The following is a 25,656-nucleotide window of genomic DNA, read 5'->3' as shown; positions in this document are numbered from 1 at the left end:
TTAGTCTTTGTCATATTTAGTCATTCAAATATCATTTTTGTTAGTCAAGTTTTGGTCAACTAAAAGTCTCGTCATTTTAGTCTAGTTTTAGTCAAAAGAAAACTAAAGGTATCTTAGTCTTAGTCAGTTTTAGTCAAAACATTTTAGTCGTTTTTTTTTTATAACAAATGATTTCTGATTACCATTTCAGTGAAATAGTGTTTCACACATCTCAATTTTCTAATATTGTGTGTCCACAGGGCTACTCGTCTGTTAGAACTCATTCTGATTTTTTGTCAGTCAGTATGTTTACATGCACAGGTAAGTCGAGCTACAGTTATAGCTCAGCTGGGATTTGACCATAGACAGTAAAAGATTTGAATGGACCACTGTCATGATCTTCATGGACCAGTGTTTCTCAAAGTGTGGTCCGCACTGGTGGTTTGCAAGCTATCCCATGTGGTCCGCAAGCAGACGTGGTAAAATATAATATAGATGAGTTGTTTGCAATATTGAACCAACTTGTACTGTATGTAAATCCAAACAGTTCTGCAACACTGTCTATGTAAGATATGCCAATTAAATCATATGAATCCTCTGACACAATAAGCAAAGTGCAAAGACAATAAGCAAGGTGGTACAGTGAGTAGGCCTATTGTGTAGTCTAATATACTGTTGAAGTAGGTCTAATCTTTTTTTTTTTTAGCTAGGTCTGTGCGTTTCTTTTTTATTGGTTAGTTAAGTGGTCCTTCGCCTGAAAAAGTTTGAGAAACACTGTCGTAGACCCATGTATTAATGTTTTACTCCGCCACGCTAGATGGCGATATGCGCAACACATTCCCCAAACTCTCCATCTCAGCAGAGAATGTGATCTTAGCCATAGACATAATATACATAGACGCCGCATTGGCTGCTGGAAACAAGAAATGCGGCCGCCATCTTGGACCTGTCATACTCCTCATTGCGTTGCAGCAGAAAACACAAGATGACAGCACTGTGCAGCATGTTCCAGCTCAAATCGGCGGACCATACTCGGGGGATTTACTTTTCACAAGTAAGATTTAACATTACCGTACTATTGTTTTTTTTGTTTTTTTCGAACAATGTAGCCAGTATCATAGCTACATGTATGACCTTTGCAGCAAAAAAAACCGCGTGAAAATCTGTTCGGTATTCAGTGAGATATGATTAATTAAGTGCGCTGACAGCTCATTGCACCGGCCAAACAGATAACACTGAGTGGAGTGGATGACCGGTCCAAGATGGCGGCTCCACGTCTCGTCAGCGCTAGTAGGGAGTAGCGGTCGATGCAGCGTCTATAGTATATTATGTCTATGATCTTAGCTAACTTGCTAGCAAACTTTCCATATTAGCTTACTTGCTAGCAAACTTTGCTAGCTAGTTAAATAGTTGACATTCCTTGCTGAAAATTTTCATATGGATATTCTGGGGGATGTTAATTTGTATATGTATGAGAGAAGCTTCAACTTCTGGGTATGTAGCATTGTGGCATAAATCTTTAGTTAGCTTGCTAAAACTCTGACAGAAATCTCCGGTGTTATTGTTCCATGTAGTTTCGTGTTGCAGCAACAGCACAGTCGCACAGTAGACTAGCCTACAGGAAAGCTGCTGCACATGAACTCATTTGGAATATTTTGAAAACGTAACAGCTAGATATTCTGTCTCCTCATTTTGTAGACGAAATGAAGAGATATTTTATCTTAGTTTTTATTTCATGCAAAACATTTTATGAATGTTATAATGAATCTTAAAGGAATATGCCTGACACGCCTGCAACGACATGCTAGCTGGAATTGTAGGATTACAGCGACTACGCTAAGCTAAAGCTAACCGGGCCGTTTCTAGATTAGGACAATGGCTGGGTCGGCTATAAAACGCTTTGGCTCACTCATCCAACTCTAGGGACTGCGGGGAGTGACCGAATTTCACCTAGGGGTGGCGTATTCCTTTAAGATAGTCTAAGTCAGTGTTTCAGGACATTAGTGCAGTCTCGTCATCGTCTCGTCTTAGTCATGAAAAAAAAGGTCGTTGACGAACATATTTCCTCTCGTCTCGTCTGACTAAATTAACACTACTCTGGTCGGGTAGCCACACTCTAAACCGTAGGGGCTTGGAGGACCACATTTTTTGTATGTTGGCCTCACTGGGACTGAGTCGGCCACAGACTCTGATGAGTCCTGTAGCTGGGTCAAATTCAGGGACCAGCTCAGTCAGTCAGTCGAGTTTGAGGGGAAACTTCTCAGCCACTTTTTAAGGAATAAGTACTCGTCAATGAAGTTGAGAGGTCTGGGAGGCTCGGCCACTGGGATGAGGGTAAGCACAAGAAAGGTGGACCGATTGTGTTTGGTTCGTGCACTATCCATCCCAGATGAGTGTGCAGGGCAGCTGGGCTTCCGGTATGTCTAAATCTCACTCGTTCTGTAGAGCTCAAGAGATGAGGATGATCTGCACCCACCAGAAGCGTCGGTTGGATCTTGAAGAACTCCTGAAGCGGAAGACTTCAGAGGTGTTGGTAACATCTCTGGAGTGTGACAACAGGGTAGGTCTGCTCAGGTAGGTCCAGTTGTTTGGCAGTGAAGGAAAGGAAAAGGAAACTGTTCAACTGCTCAATTTTCTCTATGCCTTGTTGGAAGGTACGCAGGACTAACGATTCAGCCGCCTGTTAAGGCCTTCTCTGCAGCAGAAGACAGAAGCAAAGTTCTCTCTGAACTGTCATCCAAGATAGCATAGGTCTCCAGAGACCTCCCTTTATGACTCAGGACAACTTTCACCAGCTTCAAGAGAACAGAATTTAAGCCACTCGACCTACTCAGATAAAATATCCCTGAATCACGCTTACCGGTATTCACCTCATGCAGGACTCCTAGGTGACGACCCGTGCAGTGGGGGCAACCTCTCTTCAAATCACATCTAGACGAATGGTGGGACCGCCCATATCTCCAGCAGCGGTCATTGTCCAAGATCCACTTTCTTGGTCTCCATATCAAACTGCTGGAAATCAGGACACTGACTGAGATGATGAGCTTGACTGTTACAGAAGGCACAAGATGAGAATTTCACCCGTGAGTAAGTGCTCTTATTCTGGGCTTTATCTTTAGCACTCTCTTCCTGACTTACACTCTGAAGGAAAGTGGTGATGGGGAATGGTGGCTTTGAAGGTCTTGCCTTTGCAGACTCACTTACTTGAACAGCTAAGCTTTGGTATTCTGCTTCTTCCTCCAACCAGTTTGAGAAATCTATTAAATTATAAGGAACATCTAGTCTAAGATTTCTAGCATGTATAGCAAAGCTGGCAACATGCTCAGCTGGGAGCTTACTGAGTAACTGATGGACATGGGATGCGCACGCCAGCTCTGTTTCACCCTCGTCATGGCCCCAGGACTGAAGCATGCCGACCAAAACTAAGTACGGCAAACTGGCTGAACTAACGAGAATCTCCAGGACGAATAGTTGGGAGGCTCTGAATGGAAGCAATTTCTCTTAACACCAGATGATGAGGTTGGCCATACTTCCTCTGAGCATGTAGCTTCTATTGCAAAATCATGTCGGTTTATGCTTTACAACATTAGGAAGATCAGACCTTATCTGACACAAGATTCCACACAACTTCTTGTTCAGACCATGGTCATCTCTAAGCTGGACTATTGTAATTCACTATTAGCTGGCTTACCCGCTTGTGTAATAAGATCATTACAGCTGATTCAGAATGCTGGAGCACGCCTGGTCTTCAATCAGCCAAAGAGAACACATGTAACTTAATTAACTTAACAAAGAGAACACATGTAACTTAATCTTTTAAGGAATGGGATTTAGGGCTTTTCAACACGTGCTGACCTCGAGGACTCAGTAAGTGGGTACGCTATGTTGGGCAAAGACACAGGCATCTGGGAGTCAGCAGCCACAGTAGAATGATGCTGAACATTTCTAAATTGGCTAGCTGTATGCTCTACTATAGGTCCACCAGGGTCATATGCTGCTGGAGCTTGGGGCAAAGGGCGAGAACTAATAGCTGATATGCCTGCAGGGTCACTAGAGGTGGCTACCACTCTAATCTGTGATGGCACAAGTGAAGCTCTGCAGTCCACTGGTGGATCCTTCTTTCTGGCATCCGGGGAGCTATGTTCTGAGCTGGTTACGAAGGAGGCTTCTGCTTCTCGGTAGCTTATCCCTTATCATTTGGGCCATCACATAATCTTTTTGCCACACAGGAGGCCACACATTTCTAGAGGATTGCTTCAGCCTTTCATGGTTATCTTCAGTCATCATTCCAGCAGCCTCTCTGGCTCGAAGGACCATGTAAAATATTAGGGGGTTTTGGCTGGTTTGGGATTGGTGCTGCCAGCATGAGGTGTCAATTAAAACACGGGAATCCAGTTTTTCAGTTAACTTTGATTTCATTTCCCAGACTGATTTCTTTGAGTGATATTGTTGGTGTCTATAAAAAAACAACCAATAAAGCAATAATAGTCTACACAATCCTAAATGAAATACACCCATATGCAATAGCTCTAAACAAAGAAACATAAATAAGATCAATCACATAAACTAAATAAATCCACATTGCTCCTATGAACTGAAATGGTGAACAGTGAAGCAATCAAACAATGCTGGAAACACATGGCGTTCACATTAAAGTTCCAAACGGATATTCAAGGAACAGTCAAAGGAGCTTCGAGGATACTTTACAAATACTACATTTCAAAAACAACAAACATGATAAAATATAAACTTACATGTCACAATATAAACTTACTGTACATGTCACAAACGCAACAATCCACTCAAGCTGAATGAGAAGGCAGCCACTGCAAACTGAGAGCCATCTACAACAAAACTGACACACTGGAGACTCAGGTTAACTACCTAATGAACTGCAGGGGGCGTGTCTCTCAGTGTTGCAGAGGGAAATGACACGGATTTATTTTGAACAAAGGTTTTTGAATATTTGCTACTTTGGCCACAATATCCACAGATTTATGATTATATTTATGGTTGTCATTTATTCAACCCTCAAAAGCATACATCTTCAAATTCAGGACCATTATGCTCGTTTCAATTTGGAATCTTGTAGTCGGAATTGTTTGTTTATTCAAAGCCTAAAAAAGTAGCCTGGGCTTTTTGAAGTGTCAGTTTATTACACATAATTTTTTACGTTGTTTTGAATAGCCATTGCATACCCGTGTTTGTTGGCGTGTTGTTGCAAAGTCCGCGGAATCATTTTATGCAAGCAAACCGCATAAAGGGAGTCTTTATTGTTGAGGTCCGACATGATAATCATCCACACATCGTGATCGTACACTCGCTTAACTTTTTACCTGTCTACACTGATTCGGTTCTGCCAAAGCTCTGCCTCAATCCTCTCTGGTAGCCTACAGTGCTGTGTGAGAGGGAGAGTGGCTATAGTAGAGCGGGTAAAGCCAATGTGTGCTTCTTTTACTGATATATTTACCGATATATTTTGCATTTCTTATCCAAACAATGTCCAACTTGGCACTGCACTTACTCATGCCTTTAGCAAGACACCTGCCATGTTTGAAATCAATTAGATGAACAGTTCGACAGATATGTGAATAACACACAAATACACAAGCACACACACAGACAGACATTTCTGTCATTTATAGATAGATTTTCTGTACAGCGTAGTTTTATTGCATAAATGTTTTTCAATATTGTATCATGCTTTATCCCATGTCACAAGAATGACATAATTAAGCTAGGTAATATAATTTAACACAACACAACACTTGTCTCATTTTACATATTACTATGTCATGTTTCATAATTCTGTCTTCTTTGGACAAAATCCAAAACACACAAACAAATCATGGCTGGAATACACGCTTAGCATTGTTGTCAAATCATCATATCACAACATCATCAACAGCTTTCACCGAACAGCCCAGCAGATGCTACAGCTTCATCCAGCTAGGCGTCCAGGAGCCATCTACTCCTACTGGCAGGTACAGTCTTCAGTAGAGAAGAGTGTGCAGAACATGTATTTTTAAAGCCTGGTTGTCAGGGCGCTCGTCTGTATCTGATAGATCTATTTGTGCTGGAGCCAGACCCTCTGGGGAGGAGAGGTGCAAAGGGCATGAGCCAAGCTAGCGGAGCTGTTATGAGTAATATAGACCAGGAGCAGTTTCCCTCGCCTCAGCAGAAGTTGAGCAATAAAAACACAGAGTGAGAGAGAGAGCAAGAGAGCGAGTGAGAGAGTACAAGAGAGCGATAACGAGTGGGAGGCTTTTATCACAGCCAGGGGCTTCTCTGAGGTAACTTGGGCTTCCCCACTTAATTCATCCCACATATTGTGGCAACTCAAGACACTTCCTCATATGCACTGGTGGTTGAACTGTATAATCTACATTAATGGGTAGATTTCAAATAAGATTTTACATGGCAGCCATTTTGGGGGTAAAAAAACCCAGCTGAAGGCCCTTCCTTGCTTGCTGGCCTGACAAAACATCCTCACCAGAATGAAAATGGCGTCAAACAGCCCCCACTCTACCTGGCAGCCCTGTGAATAAATGTCCATCACTACCACCAGGGCTGGGAAGCCAGGCCATATGGCTCAGCGAGCCGCAGATGATCCATCAAAGCCGCACACTCCTCGAGGAGTCCTTGATGGTATCATCATGGTTCTGTCATCCCTGCCAGCTATGCAGGTGGATCAGGAGGGAGGAGGGAAACATCTAAGCCCACCGAGTGTTTACAAGAAACTTCATCAACGCAACCGGCAAGCTCTACCCATCACACAGGCTCTGCACGCACACACACACGCATAAAGTGACAGTCCCTGTCGGCACTTCTCTGTCCAGTCCCTGCATAATGGATTTTGTCCTTGGCAACAGCATACAGGCACAATGCAGTGCGTGCAGTATACCAACAAACAAATATGCACAGTGTAAAGACTTTACATGTTGACACAAACAACAGATATGGAGATAAACAAAAGGCCAGTGAGGAACCGACAACTGATAACTCCACCCAACACACACACACACACACACAGAAGGGCATGTTGACACGCGTGCACTCCAGTCCTTTGGGACTGGCAGGGTGATTAATGAGGTGATGTGGGGCTGAACTGGGTCTGGGCCCTGGAGAGGAGAGGAGCAGAGCGGAGGGGAGAGGGTGGTGGTGGGGTGGGGTCTGCAGGTGGCTATGGTGGTGCTGCAGGACCGTGACAGGACTATCGGTGCACATCAGACACACGGGGGAGGGGGGGTGACGGTTCCCTGTCTTTCCCCCAAGCATCACAGTCACTGGATGTCCCATCAATGCTCATTTAGAGAATAGCATGGTCCCTTCACGTACCCAATAGGACAGGCATCAGCTCACACTACAGCCCGGGACCTGTACGCTCTCCACCGCCTGGCAATGATGCACACACCTAATCGTCTAGCTGCTAGTCCACAACACACACAGGCTCAAACACTGAAGAGGAACTACAGGAAGGAGGTCATCATGAGGAAGAGTCGCCATTTTTCATACTTTCCGCCTCCATTAGATTAGATGTATAACTTGGAGAAAATGAGCAGCCATGGAGCCTTGCGATCATGCTTTATTAAAAAACCTGGAGATAAACTCAGCAAAATCAGCACATTCTCATTTTTATCTTCTACTATATAATATCCTGTGAGGGCCCCCCTGTCTTGGTTGTACTGTAGCCTCAACTGGAAACACCTGACTTAGCCATTCAGACCATTTAGGACCAATAAAACCATGTGTGCTCTATTGGAATTGCAAATGAAGAAGATGTCGACTACATTATCAGAAGAAGCCTAGACACTCATTTATTGCTTAATATTTACAGAAAATTAATTAGGCTCTCACTCAGTTTTTTTTTTTCACCGACGAGATCATTAATGCTTTACTGCTAAGAATATGTAAATAAGGCTTGCTTAGCAGAAATATCAGAAAATTGCAGTGTCTTACCAAAACTCAAAAGGGACAAAGTGAAATGGAAACAGCAAGCCACTAACAGGAGCATGGACGAAAGCCAAGCTTTGCGTCAGCTTTGGAAGATGCTACTTTAACATGTGACCTGAGATGATGTACTCAAGGTCATGGTGTGTCGAGGGAAGGATGAGTGTGTGCATGCCTCTCAAGGACGTGCTGGTAACTCCGCAGGTCGATCCTGCGTCACGCTCCCTCTCCTCTGCACAGCTGTGCAGCGGCCCTTGGCCTCCAAGCTGCTCCTCAGTCAATCACACTCACTTAAACGCTCACGGGCAGCCACAGCTCAACACAGGCACACTGCAGGTACAGCTGGAGAGGGGACGTCTTTGTAAAAGACCGTTTACATAATCACGTACTGTATGTGGAAATGTAATGTGTATACACTGTTTCCATCATTTTTAATCTCATTGTACCTATAATGTTTCTGATTCTAATTCTGAATGTTTATGCACATTAGGATATTGCATACAAATTTCAAGTGTTTCCAGTCAGGATTTCTAATTTAGAATGATCAAAATGCAAATTAAGAAGGAATGGAAACCCAGAAATGTCTCAGTGCAAAGTATGATGCATTTCTGAAGACGTATCTTTAACAGTTAACACTGTTAATAATCTATTTCAGACAGCAATGAAAGTCATTGATTAGAAAGCTCTATTTTTGGCATGGAATCCTTTGTGATCTTTCTCATATTCTGCTGGTCTTACTGTCAAGAGTTGTTACAAATTGAATTTCCTCTTGGGGATCAATAAAGTATCTATCTATCTATCTATCTATCTATCTATCTATCTATCTATCTAAATTACGTAGATGTGAAAAGTGTGAGACAGCACAGCATGTCACACCAAGGCTATAGGCACATAACTGAAAAAGTAGACATATACAATATATTATATATTCTATTAAAGATAAAAGATAAAAATATTATATATTATTATATATATTTATTCCACTGCTTGGTTGAATTTTCCATTGTCCTACGTAATTTAGAACGACCATTAACCCTACGTCATTCGCTGAACTCGAGTCGTTGTGAAGTTTAAATGAACCATCACGTTGCATCCGTGCTGTAAAATGCAGACGTTCAGAACATAGCAACATTGTAGCATATGACGGAGGTGGCTTTTAGCTAGATGGATGACAGCAGGCTAAGTAAAATAGCGATGTTTCAAAGATAAAGTTCATCAGAATATTGGGATACGCCCACTTGACAACGGGAGAGATAGAACTAACGACTGGCCTTTGGCCGTAGCAACCATCCATTTAGAACTATTAACGGCAGTTTGTCCTGCAAGTTGAGAAAATAGTTGATATGTGTCGGAAGAAAGTAGTTCTACAAACAAGACAGTTTTAGCGATTAAAAAGTTTAAATTGTAACAGGAAATGAACACAATGCAAGTGGAATAAGCGGGATAATGGACTCCACGGTGGTCTGTTCACAGAAATGAATGCACTTACGAGGTTTCGTTCCTCCGCTTCGCGTCGGGGCTGTTTTACAACCTCGACCGTGCATTAACTTCTGTGAACAGACCACCGTGTCGTCTATTATCCCTTACATAATATTTTGATCTTTTATCTTTCATAGACACTAAAGTTAATATATATTATTTTTATAATAAATGTAATCATTCACATGATTATATTCTTGCGTGTTTTGTTTTTATCTTCTGTGCCTGTGTGCACTCTGCAATGTCTACGCTTGTTCACACAGTGTGTCCATATGTTATATATGAGGTCTGACATTGTACAGTTCAAGTTGAATTTTTACAATTTTTCAATCTATCCATCAATATATCTATCCATCTATGCATCTGTCTATCTATCTATCTATCTATCTATCTATCTATCTATCTATCTATCTACTGTATCTATCTATCTACCTACCTATCTACCTACCTACTAATAAGGTTGACGTATGCCACTACATGCCGATATTCCATGTGAATACTGCTATGGTCACTCAGCACAGTAGGTAGGATGACCGGCATTCGAATGTCCTGCATATTTTCCCTGTAAACCCCGAGGGAAGCGCAGCCGGCCCCTGTAATGGTGGGTTAATTCTGCAGCAGTAATGATAAATGGGTTGTTGCTATGGATCACTCTGTCATAATGTTGCGACTCGCGGGTAATAGTCCACTCAGTGCAGGGAAGACATTGAGCTGCCATGTGACCTCCTGACACGAGTGAGCCCTACTGGGACTAATCTGGCTCTGCAGGGGCACACACCCACTGGCTGGACTGGACCCAATTGGCAAGCAGCACTGTTGGCCCACCAGACACTGCATTCGAGCTTGTAGTCCGACAACCTTGACCTAGTATTGTGGTGAACACACAGTAACAAAAAAAAGCAATGACCAGAACAGCTGGCCCACAGTTTGGCACAGTGGCAGGATTTGTGAAAGAAGTACTGTTGCTGACTTTGTTTAGTGAAACTGTGACATGTGAGTCAAACTGTAAAAATAGGTTGACGGTTGAAGAGAGCGGTCAATGAGAGAATTTTCTCTTTCTGCGCCTGGACAGACCTGCCAGTAAAAGCTCAAACAGATATAAAAAGTGCAACAGTCAGCATCACCATCATCTCACAAACAACCAACTCATTTTCACAGCCAAGCCACAGCTTACCCCACACATTCGTTTGCAGCCAATCATGCGCTTTAGTTTCTGACTTACCTGGGTGACCTTGTCGGTCACGTTGTGGGTGCGGTCTATGAGTTTGCAGGGGGCAATGATGTCGATCTCGCCGGGCGGGTGGGTGACGTAGGGGTCCGTCTTAGAGTCGCCAAAGCTCTGGCTCCTGCTGAAGGAGCGTCGGCGGATCAGGTCGGAGTCTGAGGTGGAGTTCTGCATGCCCACTTTATTGCTCACAGCACCTGAAGGAGCAAGAGAGAGTGAGAGAGAAAGACAGAGTGTGTGTGTGAGAGAGAAAGAGGAGAGAGGGAGAGAGAGAGAGAGCAAAAGAGCTGTTACTGCGAGGAGAGTATGTGATTATGTGGTATCTCTAAATCACCACAAGAAACAAACTCAACTTGTGTGTCCGACACAGTAAGCACTTTCTACCTCATCTACTTTCCCCTCTCCCTGTGTGTGAGTCTATCACTAGTGCTATCACTAAACATGCCGCTTTGCTCTCGGTCTCTCAGGGTCTGCGTCATCTACACGGGCTGTGTGTGTGTGGGAGGCGTTTTGCACTTCCACTGGAAAACACCGGCATGCAAAAGAAGAGAAGGACTCTCCTGCGTAGGGCGGAAATCTCAGGGGGTGGATTCAAATTTCAAAGTTAACTCTCGCTCAATTTCTGACTCTCTCCCTCTTTTACTCTTTCTCTCTTTTTCTGTCTCTTTCTCTCTCTCTCTCTCTCAGCAGTCCCATCTCTGCAGACAGCACCCCTGTTATCCTCTCACTGTTTCCCTCCGCTCCCACTCACCTCCACATCTCTAGAACTCTTCCAGCTCCGTACGAGGAGTGAACACTATGCTTGCCTGCGTGTATTGCCTTCTACAGCTCTACACATAAGTATAAGTATAAGTATAAGTATAAGTATAAGTATAAATACTCTTTTGATCCCGTGATGGAAATTTGGTCTCTGCATTTATCCCAATCTGTGAATTTGTGAAACACACTCAGCACACAGTGAGGTGAAGCACACACTAATCCCGGCTCAGTGAGCTGCCTGCAACAACAGCGGCGCTTGGGAAGCAGTGAGGGGTTAGGTTGCTTGCTCAAGGGCACTTCAGCCGGGCCTACTGGTCAGAGTTCAAACTGGCAACCCTCCGGTTACAAGTCTGAAGTGCTAACCAGTAGGCCACGGCTGCCCCACACATTAATTGTGTGTTGAGATGTATGAATACGGAGGAACCAGCAGGGAGTGGTGGTGAGGTGCATGGTGTTGGTGGTGATGACCTCTGACCTGTGCTGCTGGGCCGTGTGGTCAGCCTGCCGTCCCAGGTGAAGTGGCGGGGCGAGCGCATGGGCTGCAGGCTGCACAGGCTCTCGCAGCTGGACGGCAGGTCCGCAGGTCGCGTTGTGTCCAGCCGCGGGGAGGACTGGGAGAGGCCCTGGGAGAGGGGGCCCCGCAGGGCTGGCGACTGGGGCTGCCGCTGCTGTTGATGATGTTGATGCCGCTGTTGATGTTGATGCTGCTGTTCATGCCGCTGATGCTGCTGCCGCTGCTGGGGGGCTCTGGAGGCGCTTTGGGAAGCCTCTTCCCATAGGAGCAGAGGAGGCGGTGGGGCCACCAGCTCCTGGTGCTCTTGGAGGGACATGAGCTTATCCAGGGCTACCGATTCACGACCCATGGAAGGCAGGCCAAACTCGGTGTCGCCCTGCAGCGAGTGCTTGCTGCCACTCATGGAGTGCAGCAGAGGCAAACGCAGCCGGAACCCGCCGCGCCGACCTGAAAGAATGAAGAAAAGAAACACACACCAAATGAACAAAAAGAAGGAAGCATAAAACACAGATGAAATATATGAAAGGTGGTTCAAATTACACATCCATTGATGATGACTTGTTATACGTGCTCTATACTCTCTCTCTCTCCTGATTCATGTAAATAATATTTTCAAGTCAAATAGGCCAGCACAGCAGCCATGACAACCATACATTTTAAGCAGCAGACATGCCATACCAATGGAGAGCCATGGAATGGGCAGCTTGTGGTTGAGCTCTGTGCTGGGGGAAGAGTTCACTGGGGGGTCAGGCTGGTCAGCAAGCTCAAAGTTCAAGATAAACATGATCACCAGGCCTTCTTCGTTCTTGACCGGGACCACATCCACGAAGCAGGGAAAGCAGACACCTGTTTGGAGAGGGCACACAAATACACACCTGCATTTAGGCAGGACATTTAAATATTTTACTTCAATCAATGTACTGGCGTGGACAGAATATTTCCATAGAGGTATCACAGAATTTGCCTAAATACCACAGTGGATCTCTGGCAGAGGGAACATGGCTGTGCTCACAATCAACACTGCACACTTCTCTAATTTCCACTAGAGGGAGCCATACAACAGCAAGCAGCACATCCAACTCAATGAACAAGTTCCATGTTACAAGTTAGAACTTACACAATCTCTTACCGTAATTTCTGATTTCATCCATCCGATGTATAAAGTCAACGTTCATGTTTGGAATAAACACAAATGTACTGATAAACCGAACTGTCATTGTAATTTGTATTATTCATTCACAATATAGGAATTCTAAAGTGACATTCATTCCATGTAGGCTTTTAAGATTAGCCATGTTAGATCTGGCTGTGCACTGTGAATGTTAAAACTTCCCCACCTCCTGACCTGACTATGCCTGCCCAGCCAGCAGTACCCCTGGGCCTGCGCCACCCTGAAGGCCAGAGAGGACGTGCGCAGGACAGAACGCACTCTGCCTTGTCTCTGGGATTAGTGTGCTGGATGCTGTTTTAATACAGTTCCCTGATATCAGCAAGGTCTGCCTCTGTGCCAGGGAACGCCAGGGTACGCCCAGGAATGGCTGTACCATCTGCCGCTGGACGTCCCCTGACCCCTACTGGTGTCGGCCCTGTGCCTGTGGCATCCCTCACCCCACACTCATCACACTGGAGGAGATCCTCTAACCTTATTGGCTACACAGTCCATCATACCAATTCAGAGTTTGTATTGGGTGCTAACTTGAAAAGGAATGTTTCCAACCCAAGTAATTTTAACTTTTTGGCTTGCACAATGTAACCTACACATGTTTGCTCTTTTGTAACAAACATAATGTAAAACGTTTGTTTTTTGACTAAATGTTCTGGTAATGTGAACCTCACAACAGTAGCGATGTGAACCTTTAAAGAATAATTATTAGGTAATATTATTCTCTAAATACTGGAGAGCTATGTTATGACTTTAGTACACTTTAGCAGGGTTTTGCTGCATCTCACCCCAACACCAAAAGGAGAGCCGATATCACCCCTACTCAGAGAGCTCAGTAGAGCACACTACCTTAGATATAATAGGCCATGCCTAAATGTTGAAATGCTTACAATGCAGCCCTCTGTTTCAGCGAACCATGCTTCTCCTCTAATCTGCATGGTAATTCATTCTCCCACTCTGTCATGGAATGATATATTGCACTTGAAAATGAAAATGAAAATTCAACAAATTATGTAATGCATGCATGCATGAAAAGCCTAGAAAAAATGTATGAAAATATCTTTATTTAATATTTCAATTAAATTTACTGTATCTTATCTGAATTGGCTTCCTGTTTTAGACAATAACATTTTGATGTCTTACACTATTGATATGGAATAGCCCAAAATTATGCTGTGGAACATTTTTGACCATGGGTCCAAAATATTTAATTAAGCAGAGTAATGTAGCCTATTTTTTGTATTTAAATTTCTCCTCAAAATAAGGTAGGACTCCATGAATATACTGTAACTAAGAGGGACTAAATGTGGTATCAACATCTTTAATTTGTACAGAACGCAGGAAAGAAATGAAATATAAAGTGCAGCACTACCACACGTCCCAACTAGAGGAACACGAAATATTCAACATATTTATTCCATAGAACAAAATAACAGACACTGCCATTATCATTTGTTTAAAGTCACAGTCACATTGTTAACACCTGTTGGAGGGATGATAAAATTTAAAATAGATTTATGACTTAGCCTATGACTCCTGAGATTACAGCCCGTCACAGTAGGGACCATACTCAGTATCTAAATAATTAAAAAAAAAAAAAAAAAAAAAGATGGAGCTCAATGCAAGTGCATGTACAGCATGATCATAATGTTTGGAACAGTTTTTTATTCCTTTTTTCCCCAGAGATTTTTGGTTGGGAATTCCTTGGGAGACTGACACAGATGAGACTTGGTGTGCATGTAGCCCCCCTGGGCCAATAAGAAGTAAGAGAATGTTTTGGTCTGCAGGGGCCAACCCTTCGTCACAGACATAGAGCCAAAGGGGTGTCCGGAAATCCCTGAAATCTGATTTGACAGCCCAGGTGCCACCCCATATTTCATTTGCTATTTCTGGCAGTGTACTGATGATTGACATCTCATTACGCGTCTTGTTGAAAGAAGCTCGCTTTTTAAGTGTAGGCTATGAGGAAGTAATGAGGAAGAGGGGATAGGCTATTTCCACCTCTCAAGTCACTGGGAGGTTACTGAGAGGACACAGGTGATTTCCTAATAAGTCCCTGTTTTAAAAGTATTGACCATTTTTAAAGTATATTTTTGGGCTTTTATGAGGTAGCCTACAGTAAGCGATTATTTGCGATTTCAAGCCCATAAAATTTTTTGTCATACTCATCTCTTCACGACAGCTAGCTGGGGAAAAAAACGGTTTCTGTAGGCAGCACAGGCTCTGAAAACGGGAAACAAGTTGGGGCAGCCTGTTTCCCAAACAAAACCGAAACCATGCATGGAGTTTCTCTGGGAATGCTGAAAGTAGGGGTGAGCTAGCCTACGTCCGCTTGGTAGGCCTACTTGGTTAGAATACAATGTACATTGTTTTGGACAAAAACATCTGTTAATAAATGTAAATATAATTACAAACATAAACAAACGCAACTTCCTGTGCAATCACTGACTCAGACATGACAGAGTGACCGGAAGTGAATAGGAGAGAGAGAGAGAGAGAGAGAGAGAGAGAGAGAGAGAGAGAGAGAGAGAGAGAGAGAGAAATAGGGTGGGATCGGGAAATTATCCAGTTCAGACTCGAAACCAGAAACCATATCCTTTAAAAAATGGTTTGTATAAGTCTGACTTACTTTACAGCTCATTATTTATTAATAGCATCATTGCAATAATAACCAATAACCTAACCTGTGACTTTTTAACCAATTCAACCAATGCCACTCTATGACACATTTCCAATTCTGCCCCCACTTGTGTGTGTATCAATGACATGATCTAGCCAGCTACATTAGAGAAGATAAACAGGCCTAACAGTTTCCCAAGAGAAAGTCTGAAGCTGAAGTTCCTTTCAAACCTTTACTTAGGATTCAAAACTAAGCAGACCAACAGAGTAGGCTACCTGTACATCCAGACATGGGGGACTCGAGTCACACGACAGACTCGAGTCAGATTTTTTAAAGGAACACGCCACCCAAAATCAGTAGTAATATATGTTCTTACCTTAACTTTCACGAGTTGAGTCGTACCTCTCCCGCGTCGGTAGGCTATGTGCAATCAAACGCTCTGGCCCGCGGCGCCAATGTGTTCGCATTGCTATGCTAGCGGGCTCTGCCGTGGCCGTAGAGAGAGTAAGATGCCATTAATCAAACACATCCACATTTTCCCTACTTAAGTACAGTTGCACAAGTAGCTGATATAAACAGGAGAACTACAATGTCTGGCGCAATAGCACTTGGGAGTACTTTGACCTAGGTAGTAATATTAATTAACACCTAATTGTAGATCCTATCCACCACAGAGTTTAGAATCCATGCTTGATCGACCTCTCAGCCTCCCCCTCCCCTCTGAGCGAGAGAGAGGCACACACACTAGAGATGCGCTGATGGGCTATTATTTCAACCATAACTGCATAGAAAAACTTAATCCATCCATCAGCAAAGTTTTTTGACCAATTTTCAAAACTACACCCGCCCGCCATCTGCTGTGTTTATAATGTATATGGGATGTTTTTAATGTAGCCTATATGGGATGCGGCGCTGCTGACGTGAGGCTTGCCTGTTCTTTCTAGAAAGACTGATCCAATGCAGCAAATATATTAAAAGGCTAAAGTGCTACATTGGCTATGTTGTAGCCTAGGCTATATCCCCAGAATATCAGCAGCAAACTCAGTCTCTGTCTCGCAAAACAGTCTCCAAATAAAACGCACATCGGCCTGTTGCAGCCTATTCTGTGTGCCAATATAGCCTATCGTCCAAAATGCTTGATTGCATTGCATTCTCCACATTTTTAGCTAAATTTTCATGTACCACATCAGCGTTTTTGTTCAGTGAATCTTTTGTAAATTGCTTTACAATAGCGTCGGGCCCTTGTCAGCAGCCAGCTGTCAGCAGGGATATAGGCTACAACATAGCCAATATAGGACTTTAGCCTTTTAATATATTTGCTGCATTGGATCAGTCTTTCTAGAAAGAACAGGCAAGAGCTTTCTAGCTTCACGTCAGCAGCGCCGCATCCCATATAGCAGGGGTGTCAAACTCAAATTCACAGGGGGCCAAAATTAAGAACTGGGAGTATGTCGCGGGCCAAGCGCAACATTTATTGAATAACCGATGTTTTTATTGAATTAAAACTATACACACAAGAAAAAAATAGAATGCAGGCCTTTCTGAATATAGCCTAATATAAAAAATATATTGAATATCTGAATAGAAAAAATATATTGGCCTATTTTTTGCAGGTGAACTATAAAAATTGTAAATAACATTTAACAATTATCAAAATTGTAATTGTAACTATTAACAGTTAACAAACTCTCCCTCTGAGAATGGCCGTGCTGTTTGCGCGATATCCTGTGCAACAGTAAAACTCGCTTTTGCAGCATCATCACTTGTAACTTGGCTTGGGTGTCTGCCTTGAAAGCAGACTTGCTTTCAATTCTCCCACCTTCTGTAGCTTAAGCTTCGCATCCAGATCTTTGTATTTGTCTTCATGTTTAGTTTCGTAGTGCCGTTTTATGTTGTACTCTTTAGTGACAGCTACGGTGAATCCACATACCAAGCAAACGGGTTTGTCCTTGATAGTCTAGGTCAATTTTGAAAATAAATTAACCCTGAAGGCAAATCATGTTAATTTTTGGCATACAACATTTTTAGGGGTTTTGAAGGGTGCTGAATTCAAATCTTCTGTATGCCAGGCTCAAAAATGTCCCATAATGCCTCAAAACGGAGAAATCCAATATGGCCGCCGCCGCCAGGTCAAAATCTAATTAATCACTTATCTTTAGGACTGTACAAGGTAAAAACTTGAATGTAATGTGCTTTTATAGGTTTTCACATATAGGGAATTCAATGCCATGCTCAGATTTAAGATCAAGACTAGAGAAAATGCTTGAAATGAATGTACATGGTTAAAATTGTTGTCTCGGATAATGAATAATTAATGAAAAAAGAGGACCATGAAACAGGTTGATGGCTTTCTGAAGAATTTACTTGAAAAATGTTTTTTATTTTTATATTTTTATATTTTAACTATCTATTTATATTATTTATCTGTATTTTAACTATTTATTTAGTATTTGAAGAAAATGCTTGAAACTCTTAAGCTATTACTACTAGATTTGCCTACTATTGAAATATTGTACCTGAGCCTATTGTTTTGATGTCAGTGTGCTATGATGACATGTTTGCCCATCCCACCCCTACCCCTATACACACAAATACCCATATGTAACCCTGAATGAGGCCACACCCTCTACCTATACACTGAGGAGGCACTTTTTAGCAATTATGTCGCTCCTCTCACATGATGCTCAGCAGTAACAGGTAAACTATAACATAATATCACAACAATTTGTTTAGGACCATGTAATACATCTATAATAGCATGTGAATATTGTTATGTGAGGATTATGTATAGGCTAACTGAATAATTAATATATCGTAAGAAACTAAAAAAACGTTAGCTAGTTAGCCTTTGTGAATAGGAAGAAGCTAACTAGAGCCTCCACTCTCCGGGATGTGGGCCCCCTCTTGACAAGATGTTGGCCGCAGCATACAAGGCCCCCGGCACATGAACTGCTCTGAGAGAGCTGAACAGGGGATGAGCCCAGAGCCACAGGTCTGTTGACAGGCTGCAAAGACCTGGAGACCCCAAGCCCCCCTGTCTGTTGTTGTAGGCCACAGTCACCATGCTGTCGGTCCTCACCATCACATGTTGGCCTCTTAGCCACGGTAGAAAGTGCTGGAGGGCGAGAAGAGCAGCCCTCAGCTCCAGGACATTGATGTGCTAGGATAGCCAAGGGTCCGTCCAGAGACCATTGATAACCTGACCATCGAGAACGGCGCCCCAGCCTACTGGGGATGCGTCTGTAAATACGACCCAGTCACGAATCTCTGGTTCCATGGCACTCTCCTTCTCGGTGTTGGCGGGATCTCTCCACCAGTATAGGGCACTGTGAAGCCTGCGGGACACAGTCACCTTGGCCTGGGAGGGCCCTTGGGGGCACAGACCAAGGCTCAACAGGCACCTCTGGACTGGGCGCATGTGAAGGGCCATAAGGCCCAAGAGGCGAAGGCAGAGTTTCCACTCCACCTGGGCGTGCAACGTGAAGCAACTGAGACATTGAGACGGTTGCCCTCCTGGAGTCCAGGACCATGCCCAGGAAGGTGGTGACCTGGGAAGGCTGGAGCCTGCTTTACTTGGGATTGGGGCGCAAGCCCAAGTCCTGAATGTGCTTTAACAGCAAGGCCACGTGTAGGCGGCATTGCACTTCTGAGGTTGCACAGATGAGCCAGTCTCTGAAGCCTGAAGCCGCTGCATGAGATCAGTCGGCCCCCAAGACGGATGCCCCAAGGTAGGTGTTGGCTGAGGCATGAATGCTCTAGGGCGCCTAGCGCCCCTGGTACACCTGCCAAGAGACCCTCTCACCTCTTCTGCACAGGGCCAGCTGTCACACGCCTGCTGTGGTCCGAACATGGACCCAGGCTCCACCGGCACTCTCAAAAGACGATCTCTGTCTGCCTGCTGGAGCTGAGATTAAGACAGCCAGAGATGGCATCTAGCTACTTAGAACTGAGCCAAGGAGCGGCCCGATGCTACTGCCTGCTCCTTAGACACTGCAGTGAGGTACACAGAGGCTGACTGGAGCTCTATCAAAAGAGTGGGATCACCGGCACTACTTTGCAAGAGACCAGAGAGGTGTCGAACATACAGGGACAGAATGGCCGCTGTGTTAGCCAGGCGGGCTTGCATCACTATGGGCCTATGCAGCTTACCCAGCAGAGCCTCCATAGTCCTGCCATTGGCACTGAGGCAGGAGGGACCACCAAAGAGGGAGTTGGGGGAGTTGAAGAGGGGCTCCAAAGCTTGATCCACTGGGGGGAGCGAGCCACAACCTATCAGCCCTTCACCGTGCATGTTGGAAAGCACCTTAGCCTGGCCAGACCACCTACAAAAAGTAGTTGGGGAGGAAAACTGGCGACAGACCAAGTCACTAAAGTCTGGTAGGAGGGGATTGAGCGCCGCCACTGGGCGCTCAGTCATGTCTGTGTGGAACCTAGACGCAGAGGCAAGGGGCTTCTCTGGAAGGGGAATATCATGCCCTGCCAACGACCTCCTCAAACAGACGGGCCAGCTCGCCTCCCACGGGGCTGCCTACACAGGGCAGTGCACAAGGTAGCTCCTCTCCCTCAGACGCAAGAACAGTCTCAACGTCCACAATGGCCTCCTCATCTTCCTCCTCCAGCTCATGCGGACTGGTAGAAAGAGCAGGTTGGGGACCTGCCGGCTTTGTGCTAAGAGAAAAAAGTGAGGCTTGTAAGGCTGCTGAGGACTCCCCAAGCGCCCTGGCTACTCTTGCCATCTTCCTTGACGGACCCTCGGAAACAGGAGAACCCGCACGTTTACCAGAGAAAAAATGACAACGGGCTTCCCTTGTGTGCGTAGGCATAATTAAATAATTCATGCACGACTGGGGGGCGTCCCTTGCCAAGAAAGCATGTTGGTGGCCCAAACACAACACACACTTATCAGGCCATCCAAATGATCAGTTAGTGCCACAGCTACTATCTTTTCCACCAATTCCAAAAGCTTGTAAGGAGATCACCTCCTGTGGTTGCGTCAAGGGATGTCTAAGCCAACGCTACAGTTGCAGGAAAAGTTGCATGTTATGCATGGAGTCATGCAGCTGCAGCAGCACCTGTCAGAACACTGCTGGAGAGGAGGATGAGGATGATTAGGATAGCCTAAGTGTGTAGCCTACCACTTCATACCAAGAAGTTTAAAGAATTGATTAGAACAGAATGGATTAATTACTAAATAAATAGGTAAATATGCATTATTAAATAAATAGTTAAAATACAGATAAATAGATTAATACAGATAAATAATATAAATATATAATTGAAATATGGTAATCAACCTTGCTTCTAAACATGTTTCAAGTAAATTCTTCAGAAAGCCATCAACCTGTTTCATGGTCCTCTTTTTTCATGAATTATTCATTATCCGAGACAACAATTTTAACCATGTACATTAATTTCAAGCATTTTCTCTAGTCTTGATCTTAAATCTGAGCATGACATTGAATTCCCTATATGTGAAAACCTATAAAAGCACATTACATTCAGGTTTTTACCTTGTACAGTCTTAAAGATAAGTGGCGGCCATATTGGATTTCTCCATTTTGAGGCATTATGGGACATTTTTGAGCCTGGCATACAGAAGATTTGAATTCAGCACCCTTCAAAACCCCTAAAAATGTTGTATGCCAAAAATTAACATGATTTGCCTTCGGGACTTTAAATAAGCACATTTTCCAAAATCCTGCCTAGTCTATGAATAATATGAACGTATAATCGTTTTCCCACCTATCTTGAAAGCTCCGATTATCAATCTTTCGCTTCGCCATTTTCGTTGATAGTTTGTCTGGTTGCATGGATACGTGTTTTGTTTATGAACAGAAAAGGCGACATTAACGATGCAACGCATTTTGGGATTTGAAGTGTTATCGATGTACAGTATGTAGCAACTTGATGGGCTGCGTTGCTCATGCGCTGAATAGAATAGCGTGCTGGGCCAGCTCTAATGCGGATGCGCTGAAGAGAATACTGTCGGGCCAGCACAGATATGGATCCGCTGTATAAACTACGCGGCGGGCCACTTCTAATACAGATTGAATAATGACCTCGCGGGCCACAAATAAGCAGCCCGCGGGCCTGAGTTTGACATCCCTGCCATATAGGCTACATTAAAAACATCCCATATACATTATAAACACAGCAGATGGCGGGCGGGTGCAGTTTTGAAAATTGGTCAAAAAACTTTGCTGATGGATGGATTAAGTTTTTCTATGCAGTTATGGTTGAAATAATAGCCCATCAGCGCATCTCTAGTGTGTGTGCCTCTCTCGCTCAGAGGGGAGGGGGAGACTGAGGGGTCGATCAAGCATGGATTCTAAACTCTGTGGTGGATAGGATCTACAATTAGGTGTTAATTAATATTACTATCCTAGGTCGAAGTACTCCCAAGTGCTATTGCGCCAGACATTGTAGTTCTCCTGTTTATTCGCTTGGAAAATCGTAACGTTTCATGTTGTGTGCCCTAACATTTTTAATCAACTACTTGTGCAACTGTATTTAAGTAGGGAAAACGTGGATGTGTTTGATTAATGCCATCTTACTCTCTCTACGGCCACGGCAGAGCCCGCTAGCATAGCAACATGCTAACACATTCGCGCTGCGCGCCAGAGCGTTTGAGTGCACATACCGACGCGGGAGAGGTACGACTCAACTCGTGAAAGTTAAGGTAAGAACATATATTACTACTGATTTTGGGTGGCGTGTTCCTTTAAGACTTGAGACTTGCTTGATCAACATGTATAAAAGACTCGACTTTACTTTGACTTGCTTTTCATGACTTGAAATGACTTGACTTTTTATTTTTTCCATAGATATTAAGGAGTTAACTTCACGATTTTAGAAAATCTGCTTAGGTGCTGTTGCATGCGTCACGCGAGCGAACCTGTCATTGTAGGCAACAGCAAGTGCCAGATCAAATGAGACAGACTGAGGTAGGCTAACTTGCAAATATGGAAGGCTCTATGTTTATACCAAAACATAATAATGTTTGGCTTCACAGATGATGTATCTGACAAGTCAAAGGAGAAATTAACAGCAGTCTGCAAGTGTGCAAAATAGCGACATAACCACCACCACGTTGATTTTCATCCAAAGTTAGTCTTGTTAGAAACCTAACATCAAATTTGAGGCATGGTAAGAGTTGGCTTTGAATCTATTATGCTTTTTAGTTAACGCCATATTAGGTTAAAATGTGTGAAATGGCAAAGTGAAACATTAAGCGCCTCTCTTTCTCCCTCCCTCTTAAACACGTCCCTGTTCCATACGTTACAGCCTAGTAATAGGCTAACAACAGTAAGTAGGCCTAGCTAACTGCCTATCAGCATAGAAAAGTAGCTTTTTTCACATGTTAGGCTTATATGATATAGCATTGACGGTCCTAAACCCTCCTAAAACCCATTGCGCTGTCGCGCTTGTCAAAGTTTGGCAGTGACGTCGGCGGCAGCGTTTGATTGATTGATTAGTTCACTTTTTCAACATTATTGGTGCCCTGGAGATGTGACAGGTCAGGACAGGTGTAATTTGAACTGTTTGAATATATTTTCATGATTTGATGTAGCTAGGCTACCTAATATTTGAGGCATATTGAAACAATAATAGGCTATTTTATAATAGGTCTTGAAATACATTTATTTTTATTCGTATACATTTCATCTTATTCTATAAACCGTTCAGATGTAGGCTATGTGGCTTGAATGAATGCAATGTCTATTTATTTGTTACAAATAAAACTCCAGCAGTTCATAACTAGCCTATTGTAGCTTATTTTAAAATGAAAACATGGGTAAATCATCATGAATTTCAATGATTTGGTTATGACTTGACTTGCTTGACCCAAGCTATGACATGACTTGACTTGCTTGACCGTAACAAAAAATGTCTTGGACTTGCTTGAGACTTGAAGGTTAAGACTTGAGACTTGCTTATGACTTGTACATGTGTGACTTACTCCCACCTCTGGGTACATCAGTTATTGCAGTGCAAGGAATGTATTTTTCACTTTTTAAAACTTTATACTTTTTGAGATAGGCCTATTAATAAAAAACAAGCTTCTTTTTTCCCATAGACTTTGCATTGGCACTATGACATCACAATGGGCTAATTAACTTGATTTGCACCTGTATCAACTTCCAGCTGCTCAACTAGGCCCCATCAAAAATCCAGTTAAACTGATTGCACCTAGGGTTTCTGCTCAAGTAGGACAACTCATTCTACAAGGATATAAGGCACATTCCATCCAACTTTCTATCCATTCATCCTCTTCAAACCATTCACTCATCCACCCATTAAACAATCTGCCTATCAACATCCATTCAACTTTCTGTCTTATCAACATCCATTACACTATCTACATTTAACTTTTAAACTATATACTCTGTCTTAGGCTTTAACCCTTAGAACTCTAAGCTGTTTTTAGGGCATTTTCACTACCTTTATTCATAAGGATTTATTCTGGTCATTGTAAGTGCCACACACATATATTATATTGTTTTTTTCAGGAGAGTCTATGCTATCCAGACCTGCCATCATTTCATGTATTAATACTAGCATTGATTTTATTTAGATTTTTAAAGAATTAAAATTTAAAAAGTGTATTATAAAAATTCTTATATTTTGACATGTATCTCACCACAGCAAGCTCACAGCTCTACATGCATTTCATGTGGTTGTAGGGCAGACTGTCCTGAATCGAGCAATATAATTGCCATGTTGGAGGGATACTCTGGGGCTGAGCAATTTACAGAAATATTTGCTGTGTGATTTACGGAAATAAATGCCATTTTTTATAGTGACCTTTCTGAGCTCCATATCTGTGACACGAACTGATCTGACCTGACTTGACCTGAGGTTACGTGTTAGCCTGCGTGCCTGTGTGTATGCTGTCATAATAATTCTCAACTTTTTACTGCATTGCCATGAACAAAGTAAAGGCAAAAAAGGTGTTTATTTGTTGAACAAATTGGGATGCAATGTATGCCTTGAATTGGATGCCATGCAGGAATTTGCTAGGATCTCAAAACCGGAATATGAACATGCTTTGCCATAGAGAAACACATGATAGCATTGGATTATAAACATGCTTTGCCACAAGAACAGACAAAAACGTGGGGTAAGTCCAGCTATATGAAGTTATTATTTTGCTGTCACTTCGTCTGTTTTATAACCCAGAAGGATGTACTTGGTATCAAATGATAGCTCTGAGTCTCCTCTTTCATCTGACATGCGTGGCATATCTATGCGATCACGGGTCCGTGAGTAATTCAAACGAGAGTAATGAGTGTGCAGCGTTGGTTTGTGTACATGACGTTATTATTTTGCAGTCACTTCGTCTGGTTTTATAAGCCCGAAGGATCGATAAACATGGTACCAATGGATAGCCCTGTGCCCCCTCTTTCATCTGATATGCTTGCCATATCGATGCGATCACGGGTTCGCGAGTAATTCAAACTAGAGTAATGTGTGTGCAGGTGAACGCAGAGAAGTATAGACTGTAAATATGATGCAATTTGATTTAATTTCATGATTTTTTTTAATTTTCATACTTGATCGTACAGACAAGTGTGTAGTCTCGTTGGAAAGCCCCACTTCTGCTCTGTCGTGCAATAAAGGTTTCATCTCGCTGCGATGAACCGTTCCAGAGCAATGTAACAGAGAAGAAGGGGTGTGTTTTTTGACGCACTTTGCGTCAATCGGGTTCTAAGGGTTAAGCATACAATCTGGCTCTCTTAAAGGTGCCATGTGTAAGAATTGAGGTAAAAATATCCAAAAAATGAGCTACATGCATCAAAAGAATGAGAAGAAATAAGGGCGATGATGTCATTAAAAAAATGACAAGGTATAGTGCAACAGAGATATCAACCTGAATTAGCATGCTAAATTACTAGCCACAGCCCGTCAGGTGTCATAATACCAGTTTCGGCCACGGGAGGCGGTATGCGGGCAACATAACCGCCAGC

The 25,656-nt window shown here is 43.2% G+C and overlaps 1 protein-coding gene across 1 annotated transcript in view; it reads right to left on the bottom strand.

Moving 5' to 3' along the window:
* Nucleotides 1-2,427: 2,427 nt before the first annotated feature.
* The window catches only part of LOC143135325 (voltage-gated inwardly rectifying potassium channel KCNH2-like), a 47,901-nt gene continuing 24,672 nt past the window's right edge, over nt 2,428-25,656 (bottom strand). The window contains exons 3-8 of the mRNA XM_076296024.1: nt 12,585-12,752; nt 11,868-12,353; nt 10,631-10,830; nt 8,048-8,195; nt 2,840-3,028; nt 2,428-2,498 (exon numbers count right to left, since the gene is read on the bottom strand). Of these exons, the coding sequence (XP_076152139.1) occupies nt 2,428-2,498; nt 2,840-3,028; nt 8,048-8,195; nt 10,631-10,830; nt 11,868-12,353; nt 12,585-12,752 (1,262 nt within the window). The remainder of the gene's footprint in view (nt 2,499-2,839; nt 3,029-8,047; nt 8,196-10,630; nt 10,831-11,867; nt 12,354-12,584; nt 12,753-25,656) is intronic.

Source organism: Alosa pseudoharengus, unplaced genomic scaffold (genome assembly GCF_046254945.1).
Source record: "Alosa pseudoharengus isolate Yale_2024_CS ecotype anadromous, Long Island Sound unplaced genomic scaffold, YU_APseudo_1.1 YU_APseudo_1.1_scf_2, whole genome shotgun sequence".
NCBI lineage: Eukaryota > Metazoa > Chordata > Actinopteri > Clupeiformes > Clupeidae > Alosa > Alosa pseudoharengus.
The sequence above is the reverse complement of the archived record's forward strand: the minus strand, read 5'-3'. Positions and strand labels throughout refer to the sequence as shown.